The sequence below is a fragment of the Cryptomeria japonica genome, chromosome 10 (assembly GCF_030272615.1).
Source record: "Cryptomeria japonica chromosome 10, Sugi_1.0, whole genome shotgun sequence".
Lineage (NCBI taxonomy): Eukaryota > Viridiplantae > Streptophyta > Pinopsida > Cupressales > Cupressaceae > Cryptomeria > Cryptomeria japonica.
Genome location: NC_081414.1, coordinates 878,135,805 through 878,153,098, shown reverse-complemented (window position 1 = coordinate 878,153,098; position 17,294 = coordinate 878,135,805). Strand labels below are relative to the sequence as shown.

The following is a 17,294-nucleotide window of genomic DNA, read 5'->3' as shown; positions in this document are numbered from 1 at the left end:
GGCAACTTTGTATCAGTTCATCTTATCTTCTTTGAAACAACATGACAAGCTACATTGTCTCAAAGAGGGGCAAAATGTAGACACCTAAAATTGTCTTATCTAATTAAATAAATATCTTTATTCATTTAATTATTTTAGCCTAATTCTTCTATTAATTAAATAAATCTTTATTTATTTAATTAATTCCTTTATCCTTTTCTAGCCTTATTTCTCATTTAAATAAATACTTTTATTTATTTAAATTACCCTTTTCCTAAATTAAAGAAATATTTTATTTATTTAATTGATCCCACTTCCCCTATTAATTAAATAAATCTTTATTTATTTAATTAATTCATTAACTTTTTCTACCCATGACACATGGCATTCATCTTTTAATTCCTACACTACCTACCCTCTCATTATTTTCTTATTTCCTCTACCTACCCTCTAATCTTAGCCGACCATTTATCTTTTACACTTCTCAATCTTACCCCTCCATTTCTTATAGTGTCTTCTATATAAGGAGATGCTTCCTTCGTTATCAACCCTAATCATTCTAATCAGCTAATATCCCCAACTACACTTTCGAATTTTCACATGCGATCAAGCCTACTTGCAACCACATTTCCATTCTTTGTTGAGCTCTTGTGCACGCATAAAATCTGAGAGCAAATATATCAAGCAAGATCAATGGAGATAGGAAGAGTGGAGATCCAAACCCTATTGGACATGTGATGGTATAATCTTTCGGATTTTGTTGATTTTCGTTGTCTTAGGTAGTCTTCATATGTTATGGTGGATCTTTGTTCTTTTTAGGCTAGGGTTTTGTGGTTGAATTCATTTAGTCTTTCAATATTGTTATTCCATTTTTACCATAAACACTTATCAACTTAGTTTCTTCCATCATCAACATTTCGGCGAAAGCATCAAATGTAGGCATTGTGTAACTTGAACCCATTGTCATCCTATGGGTTTGGAAACTAGAAACAAATGCTGCATATTCTTGTGGAAGCTTGCCCATCAAATTGAAAATCAATTGAGTATCCTTCTTGTCAATGCCACAATCCTTGAGTTGTGCCCTCAACTCTTTTGTATTAGTGACATAATCTTGTATAGTAATAGTATCAAAGTTCTTGGGATCTAACATGGTGAGATCACTATCAATCTAATATCCCCTAATATCATCAACTCGACCATACAAGTCTTGAAACTTTTGCCAAGCATCCTTGATTAGAGTACATTTCTTAATATGAAAAATGAGATCCTTTGATACATAATTTCTTAAGGTACCAATTGCCATGATATTCTCAGTGAGCCAATCCGAGTGAGCAATAGGATCAACCTTAGGATCAACGAGAGCAACAATAGTTCCATCAATGTAATGAGTTAGTCCTTTTTCCATAAGTTTACTCCATGAATCAATTTTCCAAGTAGCATAATTATGAGGAGTTAAGAGAGTAAACTTAGGAGAAGCCATAGAAAAAAATGGAAAGAACACAAGAGCACAAAATCACAAGAGAAACCCCCCCACAAAAAAAATGATGATTTTGGCACTTTATATTTAGTGTGTGTACAATAGGCCACTTGTAAACAATGGCAAGGTGGACTTCTGATTTTGTTTTACAGCTGCCCCAATAGGCTAAGAACTACAATGCAAAGACCAGAAAGATAGATCTATGCAATACAAGTGCCAAATTGGCCAAAAAAGACCATATGTTGAAAGTACAATTTCTACCCAAAATCGTTGCAAACAGATAGCATATTATGAGCATAGACAAAAAATTATGAACTTAAAAAAAAAAGGCACCTGAAAAGGAGTTCGTGTGAGCCCAAACAGAGTCCTGAAAGTTGCATAAATAGGGATTGGACAGGTATAGTCACCAAAAACTGATATTTCTTAAAAATATGTCCATAAAAATAAGAAAATAATTCCACCATGAGAAAGTACACGAAAAATTATCCCATTTCAAAAAAAATTGCACCAAAAAAGGAGCAAAAATGAGCAAGATATGGCCTTCCAAAGTTGAACTGCAAAACTAAAAAGCTTAACGGGAGGGGGCTGATAAATTTTCAAAAAATGATGGCATCAGAAAAGCACGAGATTAAATTTGACGTTCGTCTAGTCGTCATTAAAACTTCACCTCCCCTGTTGACTGGGCGTTCATACTGTACGGACTGCTAACGTGGCAAGATCTGATTGGCCTGTTTGGATGATGTGTTGTACGAAACGTTTGCGTGGCAGTATTGTCAATGATGTGGCATAACATGTGGCAGATGACAAGGGTGTATGTATATGATGTGTCACACCGCGTGGAGGATGACATGTCATACATGCGTTGTGCTGACTCAAATCTTGACGTGGTTGGGTTCCGCGTGGAAGGAAAGCTGCGTGGTCGACCGGGCGGAGCAGAAGTTGTCAGCTAAGGTTGGCATCGAAGCTGCAGTGAACATGGCATCGGGAGGAGAATACAACACGAAGGGGTAGATCACAGACGACTGACTGGCGGGAGGACTGAGCAACAATGTACGATCGTCGAAAGAGAACCGCTAGAGCGGGGGGGACCACCGGGAAACAACAGCAGCGGTGCCCGGAAGATGGGGCACTTGACGAAGGTGGAAGCATGCAGTTCGGAGCATGATCAGATGTCGGAGAGGGAGAAATGCAGTTTGGAGCATGACGAGAGACCAAAGATGGAACACGTTGGAGCCGAGGAACTTGCCAGTGCCGGGAATAGTGCGTGGCCTGTCGAAGATTTAGCGGAGGAGTCAACGCAGAGGATGAGGGGTGGCGGGGCCCCCAAAAACGTATGCCTTGCACAAACTGATGCATGGTACAGTGGGTGGGGTGGTCTGGGGACCCCCCCTACAATATATAATAATATTTGATTTTTGATTTTTTATTAAAACTTTTACAAGAATTTAAAAACTGCAAAAAATATTTAAAATAAAAAAAATGAAAATATATTTTCACAGAAATATATATATATATTTCAAAAATCCATACTGTAGCCCAAATTGGGCAAAATTTTCCTCCAAGCCCCAAATTTGACTTTCACCCAATATAGGCGAATTTATAGTCAAAATTCATGGAAACGGCCACCCAGACGCGATGGTGAGGTCGGATTTGGTCTAGGATGCCTCTAAAAGATGCTGCTCCTCATATCTACCTCTTGACGTTGCAATAATGCCTCTCAAAGATGAATTAATGACACTCTAATGGCTCTAATACTATGTGAGATTTTGCCAAGATCAAGAGCTCAATGAAAAGTATAAAATAGAGAGACAAAATATAAGACAAGAATAAACTGTATTCTCATCAATAGATAAAAATGATCAATAGTTGTCAATACAATGAATAAGAGCCTGCATATATAGGCAAGGCTATATGGATATGTGAGCACACAAACATGACATGTGGCTCAATAAGAAACAAGGGTAGGTAGGAAATATGTGTGGTAGGTAGGAGAAACAATATAATATTCCACATGAGGTGGATCACCCACCGAAGGTGGAATTATCACTCCACAATAAGTGAATATGATAAAGTAATAACAAGATCACACCATAAAAGGTGGAAATTCTCCTACACACACTATCTCAATGTGGCACAAACACCCAAGTGTTTCATACCCAAACTACTATGAAATGCATTATCCTAAGTAAACTTAAGTAAGGTGTAATAATATCCATGATGAATAATTATTTACACCAACAATGTGGAAACTTTAGAATTAGGGCATGGAAGTCAAAAAGAGGATAAGCCGCAGGAAGGATATGAAGCTGAAAGACTGTCAAATTTAGCCCAGATAGCAGAGCAGTTTGAAGAACCAGGTGATAAGATCTTGAGCTCTTAGGTAACTTCTCATAGGCTCCCTTCATGTCTCACTAGCTTATCTGTTGCACTCACATTTTATAGACAGTGGGAAATAGAAAAGGTTAGGCTACATGGGATAATTGACAAGCAACAAAAAGAAATTGAAAAGAGAGACAACCAAATTGTTGAGTTACAAGCTAAAGTAGATACAATAGCAAACATGGTTCTCGAGTTAATGCAGTGTAGGGCTTCACCGAGAGTTTATGCTTTATATCTGAAGGAATAATATCTATGTATTAAACTTAACCACATTGTTAGGGAGCTTAGCCCTTCTTTGAAGAGTCCACATGAGTTTTATAGTGTGTACCAAAGCTCTCCTACAACTGTTAAGAATTTGCTATGTGAGTTTTATTTGCATAATTATGCTCTCTTCTGATAATGAATTATGCTGTCTCTTCTAACAATGAATGGAATCCCTTGTTGTATATTGGTGATATTCAGTTAAAAGCATTGATGTCCTCGATACAAAATGAAATTAGTATGGGAGTACAATCTAGAACGTACAGGAACTTGGAGCTTGATTGTCCACTGCCACTCAGAGCTAAGGCTAAAAACCCACGACATATGTACTATGACTGGCAAACGTTGTTGACTAGACCTGATGTCAGAAGCCAAGTTTTACCATTGAGAGAGGAAGTATTTCAGGATTATGAAAAATTGGTTGGAACTGAGAATCAAGTTGTGATTGAATGTCTGGCTCAGCATTGGAACGACCTTCCAGAGGACCTAAAGCAGGGTGAACCCCATTCATTGCTCAATTATCATGCAACCACAAAGAGAGCTCACAACTATATCCGCTTGGGCATGACAAAAGGTAATAATTGTCTACCTTTGATATTTCAACCGCCTATTCTTATGTGGCCATTAATGGGATGCAGAGCTATAGATAAACCGTATGATGAGGCCGCATAGGAAGCCAAATGGGCTAGGTTGGAGAAGATGAAAAGATTTTTTTGGAACTTGGCTACAAGAGGCACAAGACAAGGTACCATAGGTGATTTTCGAGTCAGTGCCATAGTAAGGAATTCTCCTCCTGTTGGAGGACCAGCAAGACATTAAGTTGGGGGGCAAATGATGAGCTAAAATAATAGCTCTTTTATTTCTATGACTGATAAGTTTTTCCTATGTTTTAAGTTGCATATTGGGACAATGTTTAAGTCATTTGATGTATCAGAGTTTTGATTATATGCATTTTGAATGATAGCCAAACCCGCTTAACCCTGTATTGTTTTGACTTAATATTCCTATAGCTATGCGGATTATCATAGGTAATATCATGCGTGGATGTATAAATGTTGTGATATATATATATATATATATATATATATATATATATATATATATATATATATATATATATATATATATATATGCTTGTATGTTCTAACCTTTAATGCAAGAGTAAATAAGTTGTTGCAGAAGCGGTTGTTTTAAGCCAGATGGAGAATCACGTCATGCAAACAGTTGGAGACATTTCGGGGCAGTTGAACATTTAAAACAACATAAAAGATGGTGTACAAGTTAATCGACAAAGGAATATCGAGGTGATACTAGATTCATTTATGGTTATCTCCAACAAGCATGAATCTAGTAACCACCACCATGCTATATTCTTGGCTGCGGTTTAGTCAAGTTCCACGTTTTCTGTGGAATAACTTCTTCTCCTTGTAGTAATAAATGTTTCCGCCTAATTTCATGGGCGTGATCTAAGTAGTTGAAAGTTTGTTATAACTTTCTTATAAATAAAGACCTGCACCTCTTCACAAAGGTTAGACAACGTTTTCTAGAATTTGAAGCATTTTCTCTTATTTTATGTATTGTATCGACTTTTGGAAATAATGAATAAAAGCTATGTTATTCTGAGTATATAGAATCATTTTTGAAGTCTGGATACACTCATCCAAAGGGGCCCACTTGGCAAGTATTCTTTTGTGATTGTTAGATCAAGTTTCCTTTTTGCTGTAGTAAATGTTCTAGCAACTGACTATTCTTGTAGCCACTGAAACCGGATCTTGTGACTGTTCTTGTAGACAAAGCAGACAAAGTAATTCCTATTTGTCTGAACTTAGTTAACAATTATTTAGTTAGAATCTTCTATTAATGTTAAGATTTCTTGTAGCCATTCAATTGCCATATTTTCACTTGTTTATTTTAGATAGACTTAGTTGCTGCAGTAGTGCAGAATGACTATCACAAGAAATTAGTGCATATACAATACATACCCATTTCAAGTAATATGTCCCTAGGTTGACAAGTAAACGAACTTCAGTCATGGAGATGATAGCTACTCAGAATGGATGACCAATCTTTGAGTTAAGACTTTAACTGTAGTTATTGTTCTTATTGGCTAGGCAAACAATCCTCTTGATGATAATAGAAGCAAGTATTGGGTTTATTGAAGTATACTAAGGGTTGGTTAACCTCAAACCCATGGTCTATTAGTTTGATATTTTTAGGTAGTTGATTGTTTAAATCCATCTCAACATAAACTCTCAGATGAACCTTTAAACTAGAAACTTGTCTTGACTATGTTTGCACTATATGACTCTTCCATGTTGTGAAACTGTTTCTTGCAAGAAAGGTCTAAGGTCAAGATTCAAAAAAAGGAGTTCTACCCATATTGGGTAACTTGATCTAAATGGGCCCCAAGATGAGTTTCCAAGGTCTAAGCTTGTAAGTAACAGATTTGCCTGCAAATTAACCAAGTCCCATATTGCAGCACTGCCTGGGCATGTTGAGTTGCTTTGAATTTATAAGAAACATAGCCTTTACCTATTCCCCTTAGGGCTTCAATTTTCCAATCCCTATTTCCCAATTTAATTTAGTCCATTTATAAAAGTCTACCTTTGAGTGTATGCTTCTTAAGAAAAGTAAGATTACAAATCTATGTTGGCTTTCAACAATACAGTCCATTACATCATTAGGAAGCATAAATTCCAAAGTTTTATCTAGTTTTGCAACATTCTATTCTTCCCTCACATTCATTATTTCAACCTTTTTCAACATTTCATTTTCATTTCTTGTCACAATAGTAGGCATGTCTCCTTCCATACCTTGATTACCCTCCACCATATCCTTGAGAGATTCCATTAAATTGTTGCTATATTGCCTTGTCGTAGACTTCGGCCTTATATGAGTCATACACCTATTTTCTTCTCCGATTTCAAACAAACCCATCTCACTTTTTGTCTCCTAACTAAAAGAAATAAGGTTGCCATTATTGACTTCCTTCACCACTACATAAGTAGAACCTAGCAATGCCTCAAGAAGGGTTTCCTTATATCCCGCCTCTTCCTCCAGCCTAGACGACCTCCTATCTCCCTTCACCATTGTGTGAGAGGGGCCTTGAACATGAGGGTTTTGACAATTCATTTCGAAAAGTTTCACACATCCTTATTATTAATGTCGATAAACGTTTTAAAATCACAACCATATAGTGGTCAAGCATTCAGGTACATAAAAAGGCGACCTTGAATCTTGCTAATAAAATAAAATTGAAGTCGTTAAAATTCAAAATGCTCAAAACAAATTTATCCTCTCAATTTACGCTATCGTGTGAAAAAAATATTGAGTTGAGTCGCAAAAGCCTTGGGACACATTACATCTTTTAAAGACCCTAAGGCTGGGGTCCCATGGAAGGGGCTTGGGCTCTATTTTTATGGAAAAGGTGGTCCCATGGAATTTTTTTTTTTTTTTGGCTACAAGATTATTTGGAATCTTCTCCTAAAAAGTAGAAGCTCCTACTTTTTAGATTTTCATTTTTGAGCGGGTGCAAATGGGGTGGGGCTGAAATTAGCTCCTAGAAGTGCACTACAAATTTCATGGGACCACCTGCTTAAAAAAATTCCTAAAAAATCTCTGCAACACCCATTCTATTTTTTTAGGAAGCCCCCTCCATGAGACCCCAACCTAATAGAAATTAAAAGTCATTATATCATTTGAGCTATAAAGAGACATCAAACTGACGTGAACCTTCCTTAGGTAAGAATTTAATAATATATATATATATATATATATATATATATATATATATATATATATATATATATATATATATATATATATATATATATATATATATATATATATATATATATATATATATATATATATATATATATATATATATATATATATATATATTTTTTTTTTTTTCAATATTATTTCATAATTTGTTTCTTTAATATATATTTTTTATATACTTTTCTATATAATTATATTTAATTTTTGATAGAAAATTATAAATAAATTTTAATAAATTCTATATAAATATATTTTAAAATACAAATAGAATGAGTTGAAATTAATTTGTTATTTTTGTATATATGAAAAAAATAAAATTAATAATTGCATAAAAAAATTAAAAAGAAGAAACATTAAAGAAAAATAACAAATATTAAATAATATTAAAATACAATATATGTTTTAACTTTTTAATAGAAAATAATAAATAAATTTTATATAAATATTTAAAAAAAAAAAAATTAATTAAAATTAATTTGTTTTTTAGTATATACGAAAAAACAAAAAACTAGTAATTGTATAATTTTTTTTATAAAGAAAATATTAAAAAAAATAACATATATTAAATAGTATTAAAAGCAAAATATTTTTTAAAGATATATATGAACGTTATTTCTATATAAATTTCTTAAAGATATATATACTAATTTGCTTTTTTCTACAATCCAAATTCCTTATTCTAAATATATTACAAACTTACCAAGATATCAACTAATATTCTCTAAATTATTAACTAAATTTGATATAAAAATATCTGCTTAGACATATCAATACATAAAAATAACCTCAATCTCAAAAAAATAAGAGAAAAGGTCATGGACCTGCAATTTTCACCATTACCAGATCATCTTGATGAAGATTATCCCATGTAAAGTGTTGGTAGAAGATATCCATGGCCATTCATGACCTAGAAACAAAATTCTTGACCTAGGAAACATGGACAACTTCGATCCCAATCAATCTTTCCCGAGGCACGCTTTATGGAAGAAGTCAATTGATAAAACGGGCAGAAGCTCCCATTCCTTCGAGACTACGTTTTGATTATTGGTGGTGGGACCAACGCTTTGAATTGCTCAGGAGGCTCAAATAACTGCTGTATGGGGCGGTGTACATGCATACCAAGCCCGTCGGAATAAATCTACGCCTTAATTATCCAGTCGGAACCGCAGAAAATTCCCCATATCTCTGGTGACGCTTGTGTATATATATTCCATTAATACACACGCTTAATGTACTGTTTATGTCTGCAATATTTTTGCCCCGGACATTCCCAATATATTTGCTGTCCAAATAGCCAACACATTGCCGCGCCTATTTTTCAACAATTCTAGCATTTAATTGGAGCGCCGTTAATTCCAATTCAGCATTTTTTGAGGTGTAACTTCTTTCCCTTCTCGTCAGTGTTTGTCTGAAATCTGAAAGCCAGAGGACCCTGGTAAGATTTGCGATACACTTTTAATGTTTTCTGTAATTTTTAATTTCACTTTTTTTTGGTTGATTATTGTTGTAGTATTCTCAATTATGTGATTATTCACTGTAAATTTTCGAAATTATTATATTCCTATCATTCTTGAAAGCAGCTAGATAAACACTGTAACACCTTACTATACGTAAAGCAAAGCGTAACAATCAATTAACAGAAAATTTGAAGTAATTGAATTGCTTCGTTTAAATACAAATACGTTTGATGGTCAATAGTGTTAATTTAGTTTGTAATTGTTTGATTTACAATGCATCACAAATCTGGATTCTGGGGAATTCATTCATGTTGGTGTCTTAAATTAGGGTTCAGCAACAGCGTCCTATCAAGACAAATCTGAAACTTATTGTGAAAACCATCATCATCATTATTTACTTCTTTCTTGAACAACGGAAATTAGGAGGGCTCTTTTTTTTTGTTTGTCACCGTGCCTAATATAAATCTTTATATGTTAACAAGTGGTCGCCTGGAATTTGTTTACGAGGCAGGTTTTTTATACAACTTCAGGCCCCATGTTTATAAACCGAAGCCTACTGATTTAGTCTTAGCAGGCATAGGACAAACCCTCTTGCGGAGTGCACGGAGGTACACAGATGTACACAGAGGTTAGGCCTTTATCCTGCTACAGGCAGCCGGTGCATATCCACTGTTGGAGAGGAGAGTCTCAATTCATCTAAGCTTGTAACTTGTCTCTCTTCATAAGCGTGGGTTGTGGTTGAGATGCTAACGTTTAAAATCTCAAAGTCAATTATCAGTGGGAACTGGGGATCTAATGAAACTATGCTTTAAAATCTTAGACTCTTATGCCCTGAATTGGATCTTTGGTGAGCCTTCCTCTATTGTTTCTGAAGGACCATACTCATCTTTCATGACATTGTTTGCATTACTGGGGCCTGAGAATCAATGTACTATGAAGAAAGACATATAGCTTACTGGCCATATAATTTCTTACCAAGCTGGATAGGAATTCCTCATTCCCCAATTGAGCCGTGTCTAAGGGATGCTAGGTACAACCAATATCCTTTCTCCAGCAATGAGATATCTGCTCAAATTTGGATTTGTGTGCCTTCATATTGATGTTTGCATGTCCCGGTGTTGGGTGGTAGTGCTTCATCTGCACGATTTTGCAATTCTTAATTCTTTTGAGGGCCATTTCTTCAGCGTTTCCACTAGAATGACAGTGGTTTTCTGTAGCGTCTCTAGGTTTACAACTAATTTGTAGAGAAAACATATCCTGAATGTCAAGAAGATTGTTAGCTTTGAGGACTTTGTTGAATGCAAGCATTCCAAATTTTAGTTATTGGTTTTAACCAAGCTTTCTTGCCTTACAACAGTCCATTAACATATCTTTTCAATTTCCTCCTTTTTAATGATGACAGAGTTTGACCTCTGGTTCAATAGGTACATTCACGTTTTCCACTCACAAACATGAGCACTGTGAGAAGAAGGCGGCTTTATCATGAGGATGTTGATGGTGAGAAGTTTGAGCATCTTGACTCAGGAGGTTCTGGTGGATTAAATGAACCTCTTCTTAGCAATGATGCTTATGGAAACTCTCAAAGATTCTATGTAAGTGCATGTTATGAGTTGATGCCCTTATGGAGGGATGTTTTTAAATATTAGTGATATGTTCTGAGTTTTGATCCATATTCATGTTGAACGATTGGAAAACTAATGCCAGAGCTGGACCAGTGTGGTGGCTATGACCTTTGGTTACATTTTGTGGGAACTAATATGGATTTTCAAGTTGTAGGATGATGATGATGTAGATGATTGGACTGAAAAGAAGAGAAATGAAGAGCTAGTTTGGACAAACATTTTCTCTCGATTGATAGCACAATGGGTTCAATGGTTTGGTAAGTGTTTTTGGTTTTGTTCTATATCTGTCAGGATTTCAATACATGATGATTGCTTAGTTTAAATTATTTTCGGACTTTGTACATATTTTACAGTAATGTATATTATATAATATTAGACAAGTACAAAGAGGGTTTTTTAAGTTTAAGATCTGTGTAATTAGACAGGTAAAAACAAAATGTCATTGTGAACCTGTGATTTCACTAGAAAGACTTGTCTCCTCCATTTTGTATATAACTTGTAACTTGCTTTGTAACCTATGTAAACAGACTTTTATTAGCAATCTATATCTTACGCAGATTTGTAGTTTTCAACTAAATTTATTTAATTTGCATGTATATGTGTTTGTATATGGTTTTCGGTGTTTCATTAGTTGTAATTTCGTAAATGACATTTATACCAGTTTATAGGTTCAATAAACTCAAAGAAAGTTCTTAAAAGTAACCAACATTATTTGTAGAATAAAAAATTATTTGAAATTTGTACCTGGTTTATGCAGTAATGGCACGTTGCAGATGGCAGGAATATTAATCATGACATCCATCATGAAAGAGCTCCTTTTTTTAGCAGAAGTTACTTTGCTGGTTGCTACTAGATCAAGGCATCCCAGTTAGTCACTATCATCATTATTATGTGTTAAATTTATGGATCAGAATTAAAATTACAGAGATACAGAGCAATATCTCTGATATTACTGTTCTAATTCAGAATTATAACTGAAATATCTGAATATATATATATATCTGGTATATTGTGCAAAACAATATTTCTGGTATTATAGTTCTAATTCAAAATTATATCTGAATATATCTCCTGTCACTGAAGATATCGATTATGATAATCGATGTATCTGAGTATGTTAACTCCTCACAGATAATGCAAGTGTGCACAGCAATATCTTCACAGTCAATACACATATATATATACACCAGAATCTTCGACGGGTATTACACGGGTATATGCAGTATGATCTTCGATGGGTATTATACGGACGTATGCAGTATGATCTTCAACAACAATCCATTAATGCTCCTGATCCAGGGAACTAAATACCTGACCAAGGCGGTGAAAGGACATGACCTCGATCGGGATAACTTGTCAGATCAAGGGGTGCGATAAAGATAAACTAACCCGATAGACAATCATCAACATTCCCCAATAATGAGATGAACTAACTAATATATTTGTTAAGGAAATTAATACCAACCAATATATACGTAGGAAAACAATTTGATTAGCAAAATAAAGAAATCGCAGAATTAACACAGCGATTATAAGGAAATAAACAAAATGTTAATAAAAGTTGCGACAGTAGTCAAGAGAAAGATATCTCTTGCTGCTATAACATCAACACTCCCTCTTAGCTAGGGAGGTATCTTTCTATATATACATGTCATGGAGTCTCTCAACATGACATCCACAATTGCTACTCCCATTTGTGGAGAAGAGTTCATCACGGAGTCACTCAATGTGATGTCCACCATGGCTACTCCCATGTGTGGAAGGGAATATGTGCACAAGTGCCCATCACAGAGTCACTCAACGTGATGTCGTCATGGAGTCACTCAACATGACGTCCACCATGGCTACTCCCATGTGTGGAAAAAACACAAGTACAAAGGATTCATCACAGAGTCTCTCAACGTGATGTTGTCATGTAGTCACTCAACATGACATCCACCATGGCTACTCCCAAAGGGTGGATAGAACCACATCTCACTGATGCCGAGTCTCCCTCTCAACAAGGGCTTCATTCTCCACAACTCCAAGCTTGTCTCGGAAATGCACAAACTTCACTCTGAAGAGAGGCTTGGTGAGAATATCAGCCGTCTGTTCATCAGTGCAAATATATCTCATCTGAATAGCTTTCCTCAATACCATATCTTTGATGTAATGGTATTTGATCTCGACATGTTTTGTTCTATCATGGAACATTGGATTGATAGATAGCTTCACACAGCTTTGATTGTCACAATGAATAACAGTTGGCTCCAATGATTGTCCAAACAATCCTACAAGGAGCTTTAGAAGCCACACTGCTTCTTGAGCTGCTACACATGCTGCAATATATTTTGCCTCCACTATGCTTAGTGCCACTGAAGATTGCTTCCTGCTGCACCAAGAAATCATCGCAAATCCTAAGCTAAAGCAACATCCAGAGGTGCTCTTTCTGTCAGCTACACTCCCGGCCCAATCAAAATCAGAGTAGCCTTGTAGCTTTAGATCTATACTGGAAGAATATCTCAAACCACATCCAATTGTGCCACGCAAGTATCTCAAGATATGCTTTGCTGCAACTAGGTGAATTTGCCTTGGTTCACACATGAACTGTTCGAGGGCACTCACTGCATAGCAAATATCAGGTCTAGTATTGACTAGATACATCAAGGATCCAATCAATTGCCTGTACATGGTGGGATTAACTAGATCTGAACTAGCTGTAGACTCACTTTATTTCTTCAAATTTGTTTCCAATGGTGTAGACATAGATTTGCAATCCATCATTCCAAATCTCTTCAATATATCTATGGTGTATTTCCCTTGACTTAGAATAATCTCATTGTGTCTCTGCCACACCTCCAATCCTAGAAAGTAATGCATAAGACCTAAATCCTTCACCTCAAACTTAGAAGCTAACTCCTTGCATTTGACAATGAGATGTTCTTCTCTAGTAAGAAATAAGTCATCAACATAAATAACCAATATTAGAGTCTCACCATTAATTACCTTGAAGTAGAGATTTGAATCTGCATCATTCTTGGAGAATCCCAAGCTCATCAAGTATCGATCAATCCTCTCATACCAAGCACGAGGTGCCTGTTTAAGCCCATACAATGCCTTTTTCAATCTGCATACATGAGATTCCTTTCCATGAATCACAAACCCATCTGGTTGTTCAATGTACACTTCTTCTTCAATTACACCATTAAGGAATGTTGTCTTTACATCCATTTGGTGTAGCTTCCATCCTTTAGTTGATGCAATAGCAATAATAGTCTTGATGGATGTATAGCGAGCAACAGGAGCAAAGGTCTCCTGATAATCTATTCCCTCTTTTTGAGAGAATCCTCTAGCCACAAATCTTGTTTTGTACTTTTCAATGCTTCCATCAGCTGCATGCTTGATCTTGAAAAGCCACTTGGAAGATACAACTGATTTCCCTTCTGGTCTAGGTACAACATCCCAAACATCATTCTTGAGAATGGACTGATATTTCTTTGTCATAGCATCTTTCCACATTTGCTGAGTTGATGCCTCCTCAACACTAGAAGGTTCAAATTCGATGTGACTCATTAATGCCACATAGCCAGGAAAATTCTGTGGTCTTGTTGATGTGTTTTTCATGCACATGCGAACACAAAACAAAATACCCAAAAGTATCTTATCCTCTCTTGAACAAAGTCTCTCAAATGTTGAAGATTCGCATAAGGATCACTTGAGACAACTCCAAGGTTCTTATATGTCGGGTCACAACGTGTGGATAAGCTCAATGGTTTGATATGATTATGCTGGAATCACAAAGGGACTTACGTTGAATTGTTGAATGCTTGAATTACTGGAACTTGATCATCTGATGTTGCAATCTTGTAATGCTTTTTATCCTAAACTAGCTTGAGTTGAAAAAAAGGATAAAAGGAAAGGGTTTAGGAAGCCTATTCCAATACTTAGAATGCAAGAAAATGGGTGAATGATTCAATGGAATCCTACTAGGCAAGGTCTCACCATCAAATTGAACGATCTGACACAAGCTGAGTGCAATCTTCTAAGGGATGATTCTAAGATATTCAAATCATTACCATCAAACATTGATTACCATTCAAGTTAATGCATAATCAATGAATATATAATAATTTGAAGTTGAGCTCATATCATTCTAGTTGACCATGCAAGACACACTTACAATCAGCAAGAGGCTAGTGGTATGAATTAAACGGATTCCACACAAATGCATTCAACAAATTCCTCCATTCAATCTAATCAACATGAAAGCAAATAAATTGAGAAGTAGAGACCATGCAACTTGAAATGACACATTAATTCACCATAACTTCAATGAAATCATATGTTCTTTACAACAAGATCTTGGCAACAATCTTTGCCTTCTCCTAATCTAACTTCTATTCTAATTGCTAACTAGCTATCATCTATTGACTATTCACTATTGACCTGCTGTTATTAACCCTTTTAAATGAGAGACTTGAGCCTTTTATAATGCTCTCAATAGAATTCAATGGCTCAGATCGATTTGAGATCAATGACCGAGATTTTACAATAAAACCCTAACTAGGGTTTTTTATAACAAACTTCCTTATGGCCAATAAGATCATTACAATGAATTGGACACATGTCCATCTTGATTTCTAACCAATGAGAGAATAGGTTAGGTACATAAAATAGTATTTGATGAGGCGCCATGTGTCACTTGCTCCATCATGAGATGAATCAGGTTCATTGAACTTGAACTTGCTAATGTGGAAGTAACTTGATTGGCTTGAATGTGAATAGGATGCCACCTCAGCTTCTTTTGAAACTATCTCCATTCCTTTATCACATTCACTAACTTGGAAATTTTCCTCGTAATGCATTCACAATCTCAACCTTAGAATCTTGAAGTACTTCTTTCCTTAACCTTCTTTGATCTTGAACTTCTTTGTGTAAATGATGTTCAATTTACATTCAATATGCAAGTTATATTCTATTATCTAATTTTGTTGTATTTATTATTGCCTTATTGTATATATCTAACTATCTTCTTGCTTGTGGCAGATGAGAGGAGCATTTAATATTTTCTATGTCCTATCTCACGAATGCCACTCACTATAAGTATATAACAAATGGGGCACGGTCAAGCAATGCCTTGATCGGTCATGACCGATCAAGACATTGCTTGATCGTGCCTTTTTGTTTATACTAACAAATGCATGTTTTACCGTAAATGCCAATCGGTGTGGAGTAGGATTATAACCGAAGTTTATCGATGATTGCCCAACGCTAACAACCGATAGTTATTGGTGTGTTAGCCTTGACAACCGATAACTATCGGTGTAGACTAACACACCGATAACTAACGGTGACCTTTATATTGCCACTTGATATGCATCCCGATTATATGCAACCCAATATGTTATATGCAACCCGATATAATATATGCAATCCGATATATATTAATCGGTGTCATCATTATTTATGTTAATCGATATACATCTAAATACAAGATTTATTAGATCGATGAACATAAGCAAAATACATAGTATGATTATCAATAGGTTGTTTATATGCAAATGTAGAATGGCTATCAAGGATGAATTAATTGCTTGATGGTTTTTATCATAGTTATCGATATGATAAATGATTGAATGAGAGACTTCATTTATCTCTCATTCAATCATTTATCTTACCGAAGCTTTCATGCATTAACACTCCCTCTTAGCTAGGTAAGATGAATGTAGACAATATATTCAAGCACCACAATTCAATTGATAGTAATCATTTTAGTCATTCATGGGAAATCATACCACCTAATCATTTGGTATGAAGTATCACCTAAACACGTGATACTGAAGTTCATCACATCAATCTTGTGATTGACAGAGTATCACCTAAGCATGTGATATCAGTATTGCCTACACACGCAATACTTAAGGATAATCATATGAGAAAGGTTAATTTCTCACCTTATCCTAGTTGTGATAAGTGCACTAACACTTTATACAAATGTTTTATCACAACACAATCATGGCACATCCATGACATACCAGAGATCCAACATGATAACTGGTTTGGACATTATAAGATCGTCACCATATAATGTCCCCATACAAGTGTTCACTATCTTGAGAGATCGTCACCTCTTAGATGTGAACCCAGGGGATAGAATCCAAAATTGTCCTAACATGACAAAGAGGTTTACACATTAAACATCTTATAGGTATGCAAATATAGATTACAAAGCAAATTACCTTTCTGTCATACCTAAGCCTTTTTTGAAGTGATCAACCTTCACTTTGGAAAGGGGTTTGGTCAGAATGTTTGCAGTTTGATCTCCTGTACAAACATATTCCAGTTGGATTGCATTCC

General features: G+C 35.4%; 1 protein-coding gene across 4 annotated transcripts in view; it reads left to right on the top strand.

Moving 5' to 3' along the window:
• The first annotated feature begins 8,667 nt into the window (after positions 1-8,667).
• The window catches only part of LOC131028986 (uncharacterized), a 141,156-nt gene continuing 132,529 nt past the window's right edge, over positions 8,668-17,294 (top strand). The window contains exons 1-3 of one of the 4 annotated variants that reach the window (XM_057959361.2): positions 8,668-9,254; positions 10,739-10,928; positions 11,113-11,215. In XM_057959361.2, the coding sequence (XP_057815344.2) occupies positions 10,788-10,928; positions 11,113-11,215 (244 nt within the window). In that variant the 5' untranslated portion in view covers positions 8,668-9,254; positions 10,739-10,787. Of the gene's footprint in view, positions 9,315-10,738; positions 10,929-11,112; positions 11,216-17,294 lie in introns of all 4 variants that reach the window. The other 3 variants (XM_057959360.2, XM_057959358.2, XM_057959359.2) reach the window with 3 other exon arrangements.